The sequence below is a fragment of the Thunnus thynnus genome, chromosome 10 (assembly GCF_963924715.1).
Source record: "Thunnus thynnus chromosome 10, fThuThy2.1, whole genome shotgun sequence".
NCBI classification, from domain to species: Eukaryota; Metazoa; Chordata; class Actinopteri; order Scombriformes; family Scombridae; genus Thunnus; species Thunnus thynnus.
In genome coordinates this window covers 7,635,546-7,648,606 of record NC_089526.1, presented here as the reverse complement: position 1 = coordinate 7,648,606, position 13,061 = coordinate 7,635,546, and the positions used below count along the sequence as shown (strand labels likewise).

General features: G+C 38.2%; 1 protein-coding gene across 2 annotated transcripts in view; it reads left to right on the top strand.

Annotated features, from left to right (window-relative positions):
• Window positions 1-13,061, top strand: part of rgl2 (ral guanine nucleotide dissociation stimulator-like 2) — a 31,310-nt gene that overhangs the window by 13,404 nt on the left and 4,845 nt on the right. For both annotated transcript variants that reach the window (XM_067600689.1, XM_067600690.1), the window contains 11 exons: window positions 301-357; window positions 1,634-1,830; window positions 2,458-2,564; window positions 3,735-3,950; window positions 5,067-5,170; window positions 6,632-6,716; window positions 10,246-10,305; window positions 11,463-11,549; window positions 11,662-11,694; window positions 12,683-12,804; window positions 12,955-13,041. In XM_067600689.1, the coding sequence (XP_067456790.1) occupies window positions 301-357; window positions 1,634-1,830; window positions 2,458-2,564; window positions 3,735-3,950; window positions 5,067-5,170; window positions 6,632-6,716; window positions 10,246-10,305; window positions 11,463-11,549; window positions 11,662-11,694; window positions 12,683-12,804; window positions 12,955-13,041 (1,155 nt within the window). The remainder of the gene's footprint in view (window positions 1-300; window positions 358-1,633; window positions 1,831-2,457; window positions 2,565-3,734; window positions 3,951-5,066; window positions 5,171-6,631; window positions 6,717-10,245; window positions 10,306-11,462; window positions 11,550-11,661; window positions 11,695-12,682; window positions 12,805-12,954; window positions 13,042-13,061) is intronic.

The following is a 13,061-nucleotide window of genomic DNA, read 5'->3' as shown; positions in this document are numbered from 1 at the left end:
TTAAAAAGTAATAAAACTATTTGAATGAAACACCTGTTAGGAAAGTTTTCAAAGGAAACAACACAATGTAGAGCCATTGTACTGAACTTAACTTCCTGCATTATGCTCAGTGTTACCTGCGAACATTACAACAACTCCTTTGCTAAAAAGCATCTTAGGAAAAACAAGTCATACATATATGCATCACAAAGCATGAGTATTATTTATGACACAGCAAATGCACATATTTGATGCTGACTGACTCTTTGGAGCTTTCTGGGTTTTTGTCTGCTCTACTAACTTTGTCTTTCTTGTTAACAGATTGGAGCACCCACCAGGAGACAGCGAGAGGAGCCAGACGAGACAATCTTTCAACAAGTGAGTTTTTGAACACGCTACCCAATGTCTTTGTTTGTCTTTGTGAAACTTTTAGTGTGACATGAGGTTTGTGTACACTTAAATATAAGTGAGCTGCTGTGTGCCAATGCAAAACCATCATATACCTGAAGGAAATACTCTTTAACAGCCAAATGCTCCACTCTGTCTATCTGCTGTTGGTGCTGGGCAGTTTGCATACAGTCGGTTTATCAGAGTGTTTTCGCTGCAGCTGCTTGTCGCTGCTGGAAATGAGGTTGATGAGTGCACCCAGACCGAAGCAAAACGTGACAGCTACAAAAACCAAAACAATGAGGGGAACTGCAGAGTCAGATGATACAGTGATAGCAAGTGACTCCTGTCACATGACACAGTGTTGTTATAAAAATATTGATATAAAAATGTTGATTAATGCAGCTTTCAACAAGTAAATATCAGCAGAAGACGCCTGAACAAAAGATAGAAAAGGAAAATGTTTTAAAAACCATCTTGATATGTTATTTATTGACATAGTTTACTGGCATTTTGAGATAAAGCTGCTTAGAGATGACCAACTAATGGGAAATATATTAAATAGTAGTAAACTTAAAGTGACTTACTATAGAGATTGTTTAGTCTGACACTGAGGAGGGGAGCACCTTCAAATCAATCAGGCTTGTTGTACTGTAAAGAAAGTTGGGCATTTAAGCCCTCAGTTTTGTCTTACAGACAAGTAGCAGTGTTTTAGGGAGAGGGGGCAGTCAGTCAGATGGTTCCACCAATATCATAACATTTCATGCTTTGTCATCTTTAAAGAGGTCCTTCATGCTATTTGGCCAGGCTTTACGTGCTGTCGTGAAAAGCGTTTTTATTACTTTTTACAAACGGGCGATCATTCAATGTCTGTTTAAATAATACAATCTTGATCCTTTGCTTCTAATAAATTATAGACCCATCTCTAAGCTGCTTTTCTTGTCTAAACCCCTTGAGAAGGTGATGTCTTGGAAACTTGCTAGATGTGTTAGAAAAAATCAATATATTCAATCAATTCCAATCTGCAACTGCTTGTTTATCTGCTTCCGAAGTGCTGCACCAGCTCAGATCCAACCAGGGTTTAAACCAGAAGCAGATGTAGGTCCCATCACACATCCACTCATTGGCTCCCAGTAAAATTTGAAAATTATTCTTTTGACTTTCAAGACATAATACAATGACCTGATTTACGCCTATAACAATGTAAAAAAACTTAGCTGTCTGGAGGTCAAAGCTAAAAAAAACAAAACTCCCTCTCTCCCTGCAGAGCAGTGTGTACGGTGTTCAGCACATGGCTTTCGGAGTACCCTGAAGACTTCGAGAGTTTGGGGGAGCCCTCGCGCCTGCTGCGACTGGCTCCCCTCCTCCCCCAGGATTCCTCCTCCGCAGCTGACCTCCGTGCTCGTCTCCTCAGGATAGCTGAGGAGCTGAGTGAGAAAGCCTTGCTCCCTAACACCTCTAAAGGTTTGTATTTTAAGAGGGATTTAAATGACACAGTGAAGGCCACACTAGATTAGATTTTCATGTTGAAATATACCCAATTTATCGGTGTAAATTGCAAACTGAGGCTGCAAAAGAGAGAAAAATACAACCTTGTTTGGTTGTGGTATCAATTTGAGAACTGCTTTAGAAATATTTTTTGAAACCTTATCTTTGGATCTTCTAAACTCAGGAAGTGAATCCTTTTATTTAGGTATTCTTGACACGAGATACTGAGATACTGTGGTCACAACACTTTTTTTCCTATCCCATAATGTCAAGGTTACAAGTGAAATATGTTATTTTCTTGTGAAAATAAGACGTTTATCCTGTTTGCTTGGGTTTTCCTGAGATAACTAACCGTTATCATGAGAAAATGACTTTGTTATCTTGACGTAAGGAGATAGCTAACTTGTGATTGTAAAATAACAAGATTGAAAGACATAATTGCAACCGCAGATGCTCTTGGCTTCTGTACTCTGCAACAAAACAACTTCATTATTACACACAGGACCAGAGTCACAACATTGAGAGAAACTGATTCCTGCAGTTGGTGAAGAGAAATTACATTCAATGATCCACAGTTTTATTCAATAGCTTCAACCTTTGCAGATCAGACTGGTTTCACTAGCCCTCCTGATGCAGCAAAGTTTGAAGCCACCAGCGTCCTGGGATTCCCCGCAGCGATCATCGCTGAGCAGCTCACCAAGATAGAGACGGTGAGTTCACTTTCTAAGCTAGAACAAGTCTTTTAAAGTGACATGAAGTAAAATATTGACCAATGATATTATGTTTGCGTGTTACTAGTCTGCTTTCCATAGACTTGATCTGCCCTTTTCCACTATCCTGTTGGTGTTGTTAATCTTAATCAAATTAAATCATTAAAAAACTTCATCTTTAAGATTTCAGTCCTCCTGGTTGATTTGGCAGCACCTGTGGGTATTGTGGTAACAGCAAGTGAGGTTTAATGCTACAACAAACACTCCTTGAGCAGCTACATCGTTGGAAATACAACAGATGATGGTGTATCTGTTTACAGAGCAACCAAACAAACATGCATTGTTTTAATAAAGAAGTCAAAAATGCTGCACAGGATGTGTTTTCCGGTGTGCAGTAAAGTTGGTTTCCTTGCTGAGGAGTTGGGGATATGCAGCTTATTCATCTAACAACTCACTGTAAATGCACCTTCTTGTTCCATTACCATTACTGTCTTACAAAAATGTAAAATGATCCATTGTAGATGTGTTTTTGATGAATGCTTGTAGTCACTTCTTACCCTTTGTGACACATTGAATCTCCTGTGGCTGCTTCACAATAAAAGCCACTCCCTGTCTCGCCCACTGAAAGCTTTTATTGTGAAGCAACATACATGGGAAATGTTCAGTTTGCTTGAGCAGTAAATGAATACAACACTGGTATGGCGTAAAGAGAGTGAACAGTAAATAATGAGGCTGTTATCACTGAGATAAAGTGGCACTGGGTTCCTGTAAATCGTTCATGCTCACGTAGACAATTTAAATCCAGCAAGGGAATGGCGGACTCCGCCAATACCAATAAAAACTACTGTATAGAGAGGTAATTACTGAATGTAAATACACTGAATGGTTATTGCAGAAAAAAGGAAGATGGTGTTTGATTTCACGAAACCCAGCAACAACTGGTTTATTTAGAGTACGCTGAAGTAAATTGGTACTTACAGTAACATGAGCCACCACGGCTGCAAAAACAAACAGAGAGGTACCACCCACAGAAAACTCAAACTCTGTCAGCAGGAAATTCAAGCAGGAAGAGCTCACAGAACAGGGTCACATGGTTTGATTACTGATTCTTAGGAAACAGGTTGTTATTCATTAACATATATATATATATTTATATCCCACCTCTCTCAGGAGCTGTTTGTCCGTCTGGTCCCGTACCACTGCCTTGGCTCGTTGTGGTCTCAGAGGGATAAAAAAGGGAGAGAGGGCGTTTGTTGGTCGGTCCGGGCCACTGTACGTCAGTTCAACAAGTTGGCCAATGCGGTTCTAGCATCTTGCCTTTGGCCCACAAAACTGCGCAGCCAGCAGAGAGCTCGACTGCTGGAGAAATGGATCAGTGTGGCAGAGGTCAGTATACAAAAATATAAGATCACAGTTTAAAAAAAATTGCAGAACCTGATGCCATAAACACATTGTTTACAAGCTAGAAATGAGAAATATGGTTCATTCTGAACAGTAGTACAGAAGTACATCAGTTGGGGTTGCAGGTCCAAAAGCCTCAACTATGCATTTTCCTACAATAAACCCCCAGTAATCCTCTAACCATAATCCTGTTCTCTGCTGTGACTGTGCACATACCATCACAGCCTGCTTGGTGTCTGATATGGCTGTTCTTGTCATTTTCGTTTCAATCAATAGCTGAAAGCAAAACACATTATTGTATTGATTTATGGTTCTTTTGGACTAGAGTGGGAGCAAATACCAAAACAGCTTTTGAGTGCATCTGGTGATTGACCATGTTTTGCAGAAGATAAGAGGAGAGATTGTTCAAAATTAGCATATTAATAATCAGCATATTTTATACAAGAAGTATACTTCCTTTTTTAGTACTTGGAAATTGACTTTGCATGAACAGTACATATCAGCAATGTGCTGGTATATGTCAAAAACTGCGATGTAAGAGCTCAAGGCAAACAGTGATGGTGTGGATCTGCTTAAAAGTATTATTCAATGTTATTAAAAAAGAATTTACCGAGGTTTGTAACAGTGTTGTGGTTATTGTGCACAAAAATCAGCTTCTTTTGAGATATTGAAGAGCTTGAAGCAAGTACAGACGCACAAAAACACAGAAACATACTCATAAACATATCCTGCCCTTGGTTGTTATGGTCACATGAGCAGTTGTATTTCTATCCCAGCCTCTTTGTTGTGAATAAAACACAGCTTCTCTCCAGTATGAAGCAACATACACACACACTCTCACACACACACTAACATCCTCTTTGGCAAAGTGAGGTACAGTATCACTGGTTTGCTGCCAAAGTGCTGCCCCAAGCTCACCCCTGGTTTCTTTTGGGACAAACCTCTTAGCAGAATACATTATTCAGCACGTCAAACTGACACTGTAACTTAATACCAGCCAGACCCACACCCACAGGTGTTCTCAGTTACAGAGTGAGCGTGAGTGTAAGAGTGTGTTTGTGCATGAAAATGAGCATATTCATCTGTGTGTGCTTTCAACAGGAGTGCAGAGCCAGGAAGAACTTCTCCTCGCTGTACGCCATTGTGTCTGCCCTGCAGAGTAACCCCATCCACCGGCTGAGGAAGACCTGGCAGGACACTGACAGGTTTGTTGCCTGACAACTCAGGTTTTACAAAGGGAATAAAGAATATTAAGCATCATACACAAAGAAAACTATCGGCACTGTACAATTACATTCCTAGTTTGCTGTCCTTTCTGATTACCTTTCATAAAAACAGACCTGAAAGTAAAAAAATTAAATGTATTAAATGGCAGGACAACAAAAGTAACTCAGGTGTGCATCAGTAATACAAATTTTACAGTAGATTCAAGTGTTTTTATCAGCTAGATAGCTAAATTTCATCAGCAGTCCCTGGGCAGGCAAATCCACAAAGGAATTACTTCATCATATGTTATAATTCAGACCGGGGCACAGAGAATAAATATTGCATCATGCAAAACTAATTCAATTAACTAGGTATAGTATAAAGTAATAGAGGACTTTTATCAACCTCTGCTGGTGTTCAAAGAATTGCAGCCATGTTACCTCAGGTCTGTAGCAGATTCTAATGGCTTGAAAGGAAGCAGTGACATCTCATTTTCTCAATGATACACCTCTCTCATGTGGCCATAGCTTGTTTTGAGTCATCTTATTGTGCATGTCAGCTAACTGTCACATCTACTTTAATGGAGCAGAGCTATCGTTATATCTGCGTTTTTCCTGCTATGACAAGTCGAAGCGTCCGCTGAGGTCTATAGAGGACACTACAGTAGACAATAGGAGTAGAGATTTAATGAATAATCAGTGAAGAGGTCATATTTGACTTGCTGAATGCTTTAAGTTATTTTATATAAGTGAAAGCAGCTGAAACCAAGTCAATAAATTCAAAATCCAGGAGGATTATAAATAATAACCGTTGCAGTGTAAACATCCTGCAGTTTCATCCTTGATTGTTTTTTTTTTAAATAATTTTAAAGTAATAATCATCAAGAAACTTTAAAAATCTTTATATTTAAAAAAGCACTGTATACTTAATATGCTGTAACAGAAGTACACGTTTTTTTTATTGTCTTTACTTGATGGAGGTTAAGTGATTTAATTTGATTCAGAAATATATTTTAAAGAGAGCTAACCCTATGTTAAGTGTTTTATTAACTGTAAATGTGATGTGTTTTTAGGACCAGGAGGATAATTTCTTCATAGTTTCAAACTGCTTAACAGGAAACTGGTTTTAACCTAAAGACACTTTATCTATTAATCACTGAAGCAGCAGAAGTAAAAGATGTTTCCTCAAAGTTAAACTATAATCTTCAGCAGTTCCATTTTTAGTCACTGCACGATCTCAGTATTATTATTGTTTCAGTATTACTCTATTAGTCATGTTAATTATTCTTTACTCAATTTTCTTACCACTTTGGTTCATCTGAAATGTTAATAATCCCGGTATTAACTCATTTAAAATTTAAATAAGTACTGCAAAAATATTCATTATATTTCATTAATTAAAATGATATTGAAATATAAATGAGTATTTAAGACAATTTCACTAATTTGTTCACTTGACAGGGAGGCGATCAGGAGATACGAGGAACTGTCAGAGATATTCTCAGAGAAGGACAACTACTCGCAGAGCAGAGAACTCTTGAAGGAGGTAAGTTCATTTCAAGATGAAGAACAGAATGAGTGAAAGTGTAATATACTGTACGTATCCAAAATTGGCTGGGTTAAATGATGACATCATTTATATTACACTGTGTTAATAGAGCAGGTTCGGTGAGGAACTTGATCTTTTATTCATGGCACACAGAGGACGGTTTCTGCTTGGGTCATGACACAGCATGTAAACAGTTTTGTTTTTGAAAATTAGAAGTGAAAGCTTCAAGCCTGAATGACTTTTTCCCCAGATACCTAGTCATCTGACCACTTGTGTGTTACTTAAAGATAAAACTAAATGCTTGGCCATAGGGTGGAGATGCAGTTATTTATGCTGGAAAGCTGCCAGTTTGAGATCAGGGTTGTAGTGTCAGAGTGTAGTTTTGGTCTGGAGTTGATTTCAACAACTCCTTTCTAATGTCTTGGACTTGTTTTGGGCCTATTTTTAGATCTGTGTTACTCTGGGCTGCTGTTGGATACTGACACTTCTCATTGCCTTGCTAAAAAAATCTTCAAAGAGACTCTCTTCTCCACCTTCTTCCCCATCACTACAAACAGTTTGAGTTTACACCTGTGTATACAGTATGTATATGTATGCAGTGGATGCATAAAGACAATGTTTATTGTCTGTTTTCTATGCAGGTCTTGGTTTTGGGCTTGACAAATTCTGTTCAGTCTTGACTCATTATCAGATCACTTTTGGACCAGATTCTGAAATTAAAGTTTAGTGTATGGACTAATACACATGTAAAACATAACATCAAATACTCCCCATGCCTCAAATATCCTATATTGTGTCAACATCATGAGACTGAAGCAGGATATTGCTGAACAAGTGAACAGCCATGCCAACACCTCTGTGAGAGTGTACTTAGGCAGTGTGGTGCTTTGAGCTGAACACTAACGTCAAAATGCTCACAGTTGCAATGCTAAAGTTCTGATGTTTAGAAGGTATAATGTTTACCACATTCACCATTTAAATTTAGTGTATTAGCATGCTGACATCTGCTAATTAGCACTAAATACAAAGTAGGATCCTACAGAGGATGATGATCGCAATTTTCCTATTGTCCAAATATCGGACATATTGAAATTTTGACCTGATGTTGATTCTAGATGAAAGGTTAAAGGGGACATATGCTTTTTGTGATTTTCTGTTATTTGTATACTGTCACGATGTCGCATGTTTATGTTAAACATGGTCAAAGTTCCTAAACTTGAGGTGAAGGTATCTGAAAATGCTCCCTGAAAGTGAAAAGCCAGGGCTTCAGCCTGCTTTGAACGCTCTGTTTGCTGTTTTGCCTCCACTTCCTCCTTGTGATGACATCAGCAATTTCTATATTGAGTAAAGGAAGAGAGAAATAAGTGATATTCTACTGCTATTGTTTTTTTACGAAGCCTACTGGAACCGGCAGGTTATGGAAGCTAACCAGTTAGAACAGAGTGAGCTCTTAAAGAGAGACAAGAACTAAAACGGCCTGTTTCAGACAGAGGCTGAACTGAGGGGCTGCATATAGGACGAGAATAAGCTAAATAAGGAGTTTTTAAAACTGTAAATCATGCAAAGATATTCCAATAGAGCCCCAAAATATAAATATAGATCTGGAAGTATGCATGATCCATTCTCTTTAAGGGATCACCAAAGTGATTCCAGTTCATCCTGAAGGGGACATGAATGTTTTTACCAAATTTAATGACAATCCATCCAATAGTTATTGACACATTTCATTTACAACCACAAATGCCAAACTGCTGGTGGCGCTAGAGGAAATGTCAAGGAATCATCAAAGTCAGCAAGATTCATCCTCTGGGGACCATGAATGTCTATACAAAATTTCACCTAAATACATTTAATATTTATCAAGATATTTCAGTCTGGACCAAAGTGGTGGACTGACCAATTGACAAACCCACATAACCATTCCTTGAGCTACACTGATAGCATAGTTCACAACAAAAATACATCCTCACTGCAAGCATAATGAATGTATTTTAAGCCTCAAACTGCAGCTATGAAAAACCATGTGACTCTGCTGCACTTTGACTGAGATCTCACATCCTGGTGACTAGCATGCCAGAATTTGAACAGCAGCATGAGACATTTATTAATGTGTCTATCAAGTTAAATTCCTATCTGCACAGGCCTTATCTTCAGCTGAAAACAACATTCTGTGTTACAGATTTAGGACTGAGCGTGCTTTAAAGACCAGAAACCAGTCTAATCTGGTTGAGGAGAACTGCCCTTATTCTGTCAACACTTTCACTTCAGTGTTAGACACTCATCTGAAGACGTACATTATATTTAGTTTGCACTGTGTCAGAGTTTGGGGAAAATGGCAGGATTAGCTGTGTTTTGATTCACTGTAATGGCGCAGTGCAGGCATCAATACCTTTGCATTAGCTGCAATTTTACCCATGATACCCCCAGAGGAATTCATCCAAACATTCGCTTTCATTTTGAAAAGCTTCACTCTGAGCTTTGATGCCAGAAAAAAACACCATCGCCTTCTGTTGCCCTTTGATTTTTTCAGCACAGTTACTTGCCTCCCTTCATCTCTCAGCTTGTCTAAAAATGACTACGACTAGCTGACAGGATGTAAGATGAATGATTCAGACAAAAGGCTTAATAAAAGTTAGGGGAAATAAATTATTCACACCACTGTCATTAGAGCATTTGACAGTGTCATAACACTTTATATTTATATTATATATATATATATATATATATATATATATATATATATATATATATATATATATATATATATATATATATATATATTAGATTACATAATGTCTGTCATGTTTATGGCTAATGTCATATTGTCATGTCAACTTTGCATCGAAAATCACATTATGTATGACAACAGACAAGAATTCATTCATGTTCATATCAGTCGTTATAGGATTTATTCTAATTTAATGATTATTGAAATGTGTATTTTTGTTGTATTTTTGTTTAATTGCATATTTTTTTTACATATTTTTTTTTATCACCCTGAATGTTTATTTTTGTAAAATAAAAATCCATCTAGAGTCATGCATTGCAAATTAGCTTAGACTATAAATGCTAAATGTAATAAGATCTCTAAAGAGAAGCATAAATGAATCAAAACAAAGATACTATTGAAGCCACTATGTGTGGAATTTAAAACCCTCTGACTTTGGCATCCCATAGTGGTAGCATCACAAACAGCAATTTGGCATAGTAATCATTTCCCTTTCTCACCACAAGGTCCATTGTGTAGCTGTTGTAGAGCTTTCAATCACATCAGATGATCTTCATCAGTGGAGGGAGTTTGTCCAGTTGTTCAAATTTAAAATGTTTTCTGAGCACTTTTACAGACTTCTCATCTATGTCGGCTTAAAAGCTGAGGTTCGCAATCGATTTGGCAAACGTTGGCAAACTCCATCTGCTGATGAGGATCATGTGATCTGATCAAAAGCTCCAGAAGACCTTGTAGTGAGATTGTTTTCTCAAGTGCTGTGTTCAAGGTCAAGAATGAATCCTCGCTTTTGTCTTGCAGGAGGGGACGTCAAAGTTTGCCAACCTTGACAACAGGCTCAACCACAGACTTCCTAATAGGGTAAGTAGTGCAAATAACAATTTTATGAAATACGGAGTGATGGAGCTTTAGCTTTCAAGGAGACAGGCTTCTTTGTGGAAGGTCACTGGGTTGAACTTGCAGTGAACATTTGTGTTTAGAAAGTGAACAACAACCAGCTGAAAAACTGAATACTGTAGCTGTTGTTGTACAGGTCAGCACTCAGGTATAAATGGTGGAAATGATAAGAATACGTCTATTGAAAGACTCTAATATGCTGAGTTCAGATCTTTAAAATTTTTAAATTATTCTGATTAAAGCATCAAATCATTTAGGGTTATATCACCAGGACATTTCAGATAGCGTTAGGCAAATTGTCAGTCACAGAAGAGTAACTCAAAATGACCTCAGTGTTCGTCTCTTAGGCAAAAACCACAGTCACCAAGTAGATAAAAAAAGACTTATTTTCACCAACTTTACAACCCACGTCTGGTGTGTGAATATCAATTATTTTAGCCTGAAGGATTGTACACCCCCACAGGCCTTTATGGGAGACCTTGGGAAATTTAGGAATGATGTAAGACCCTGCAAAAGTGTCCTTAGTATTGTAAAAGTTAGGGGACAAAGATGTAGTATAGTATCATTTGAAAAATTATTGCATTCAGGTATATTTTTAAGGCTCATAGAGAAGCAGTCATGACATTAATCTTGTTTTATTGTATATACAGTGTTTGCTCTTCGTGCAATATAAGTTCAGTATGTCACAAACATGTGAGTAGAATCAGGTTTTACAGTTAAAAGCACTCAGCTAGTAAAAAGGTCTATGGCTTTCCTGAGAGCTTAATAATGGATTGCACTATAAAAGTACTCAATAATAGTATTTTCATACAAAAAGACTACATCCAAACATTGATACTGATGTCACTTCTGCTAAGCGGGTGGTGTTCAGTGGTTTGATGGAGGGTTGTAAGGGGGATCGACCAGCATGCAGCAGTGAAGTGGAACAGAGAGCTGTCGTCTGTGTGTGTGTGTGTGTGTGTGTGTGTGTGTGTGTGATGTGCTGAATCCTGAGCCATCGTTTGAAAAGTAGCTGCAGGCGGCTCCTCTGAAATCCCTCACTGTGTGGGCTCTTTTACGATGTGAATAAAAATCTCTGGGGGACTGATGAAACACACTTTCTTTTGTGTTTTTTTACACAGTCCAACGCCCAGGGCACCGTGCCCTACCTTGGCATCTTCCTCACAGACCTCACCATGCTGGACACGGCGGTCAAAGACAGGCTGGATGTAAGTGAATCTCATCTCTATCAAGGGGAAATCCAGTCACAAACCCCTGCGAGTTGCTCGGTATTTTACAATTATCAAACTGAAATAACACATCCTGTTTCTCCCTTTGCAGAACGGCTACATCAACTTTGACAAAAGGAGAAGGGTAAGTGTTGCAATACATATCAGTTTGAGAGATCTTATCTCACAATTCACACTTTGTCAAGTCTGTCTTAATAGTCAAGTGCCCGAATGAACTTTGAAACAGGTTTTGCTAACTGTAATCATTCCTCCTGTTCATACTGACCATTAAGAGAAATACAATGCAAGTGATGGGGGACAAAATCCACAGTACTTGTTTTGTGATACATACAAAAATGTATTCAGAGGTTTATTTGACGCCAATATGAGGTTCCAGCCATCTGAGTTAGTCAAGTAAAGTGGTTCTGCCACATGTACAGTCTTTTTAGTAAAAAACATATCTTTTTGTCTCGATGGACAGTGTTCGTCTGTTCAGCTGCAGTGGAAGGATTGTCATGAAAAGAAGGAAGTTGGCCTTATATTAGTTTCAAGTAAACTTGAAGGAGGCTTGTGGATTTTGTCCCCCATTACTTAGACTGTAAGTGTATTATGAAGGGATCTCTAAGTCCAGTATGAACAGGAGGAATGATTACAGCAAGGAAAACATGTGTCAGTGCTCATTTGGGGACCTGACTATTGTTTTAGGACAGACTTGAAAACCTTGTGAACTTATCCTTTAATATAAGAAGCATTCTGCATTTAGCTGATGCTCTGATACTCGGTGAACCAAGCTTTGGCTACTGCAGCTCAAAAATAACACACAAGTATTACGGAGTGTGTATGAGTACAGTAAGAATTGTAGCACCCTGACAAAATTCCTGTGACCTTGGAAAGATCTTATTAGAGAGGAACAGAAGTGAATAAAGTAAGAAGAGAGATAGGAGGGATGGTTTAAGATAAGAGCATATTAGAGCAAGAGGAGGTAACACTGTCTGAGGGAGGAAATGATTAAGTGCAGTGATGCTTTGAGGTGCTTCTAACAGAGAGGAGAAAAAAAAGTAATTCTTGATCAGCCAACACGGTTGCCCTTTTCTGTTATGAAACATTGTGGTGATACAGTTTTTTGTTAACAGGAATTTGAGGTTTTAGCTCAAATCCGGCTCCTGCAGTCTTCCTGCAAAAACTGTGTTTTCACTGCTGATGAGAGCTTCACACAGTGGTATCACAGTGTACCTACACTAACAGAGGAGGAAAGGTAAATGTTCAAAAGTTTTCACTCAGTTATTGACTTAAAATAAAATGTTTAGTGTAAAGACATTCATTCTCTTGACAAGAGCAATGTTGATTTTCTGCTCTTGGAAGATGGAAGATTTTGAATTTTAAACTCCTATGATGTCTATTTCAGTTATAGATTGTCCAATGAAATAGAAGCACCTGGTGAACCAAGCCCCCGTGGCCTTGCCCCAACAGTCATCATTACACAGTGCGGAGAGTAAGTAATGCTGAGCTCAC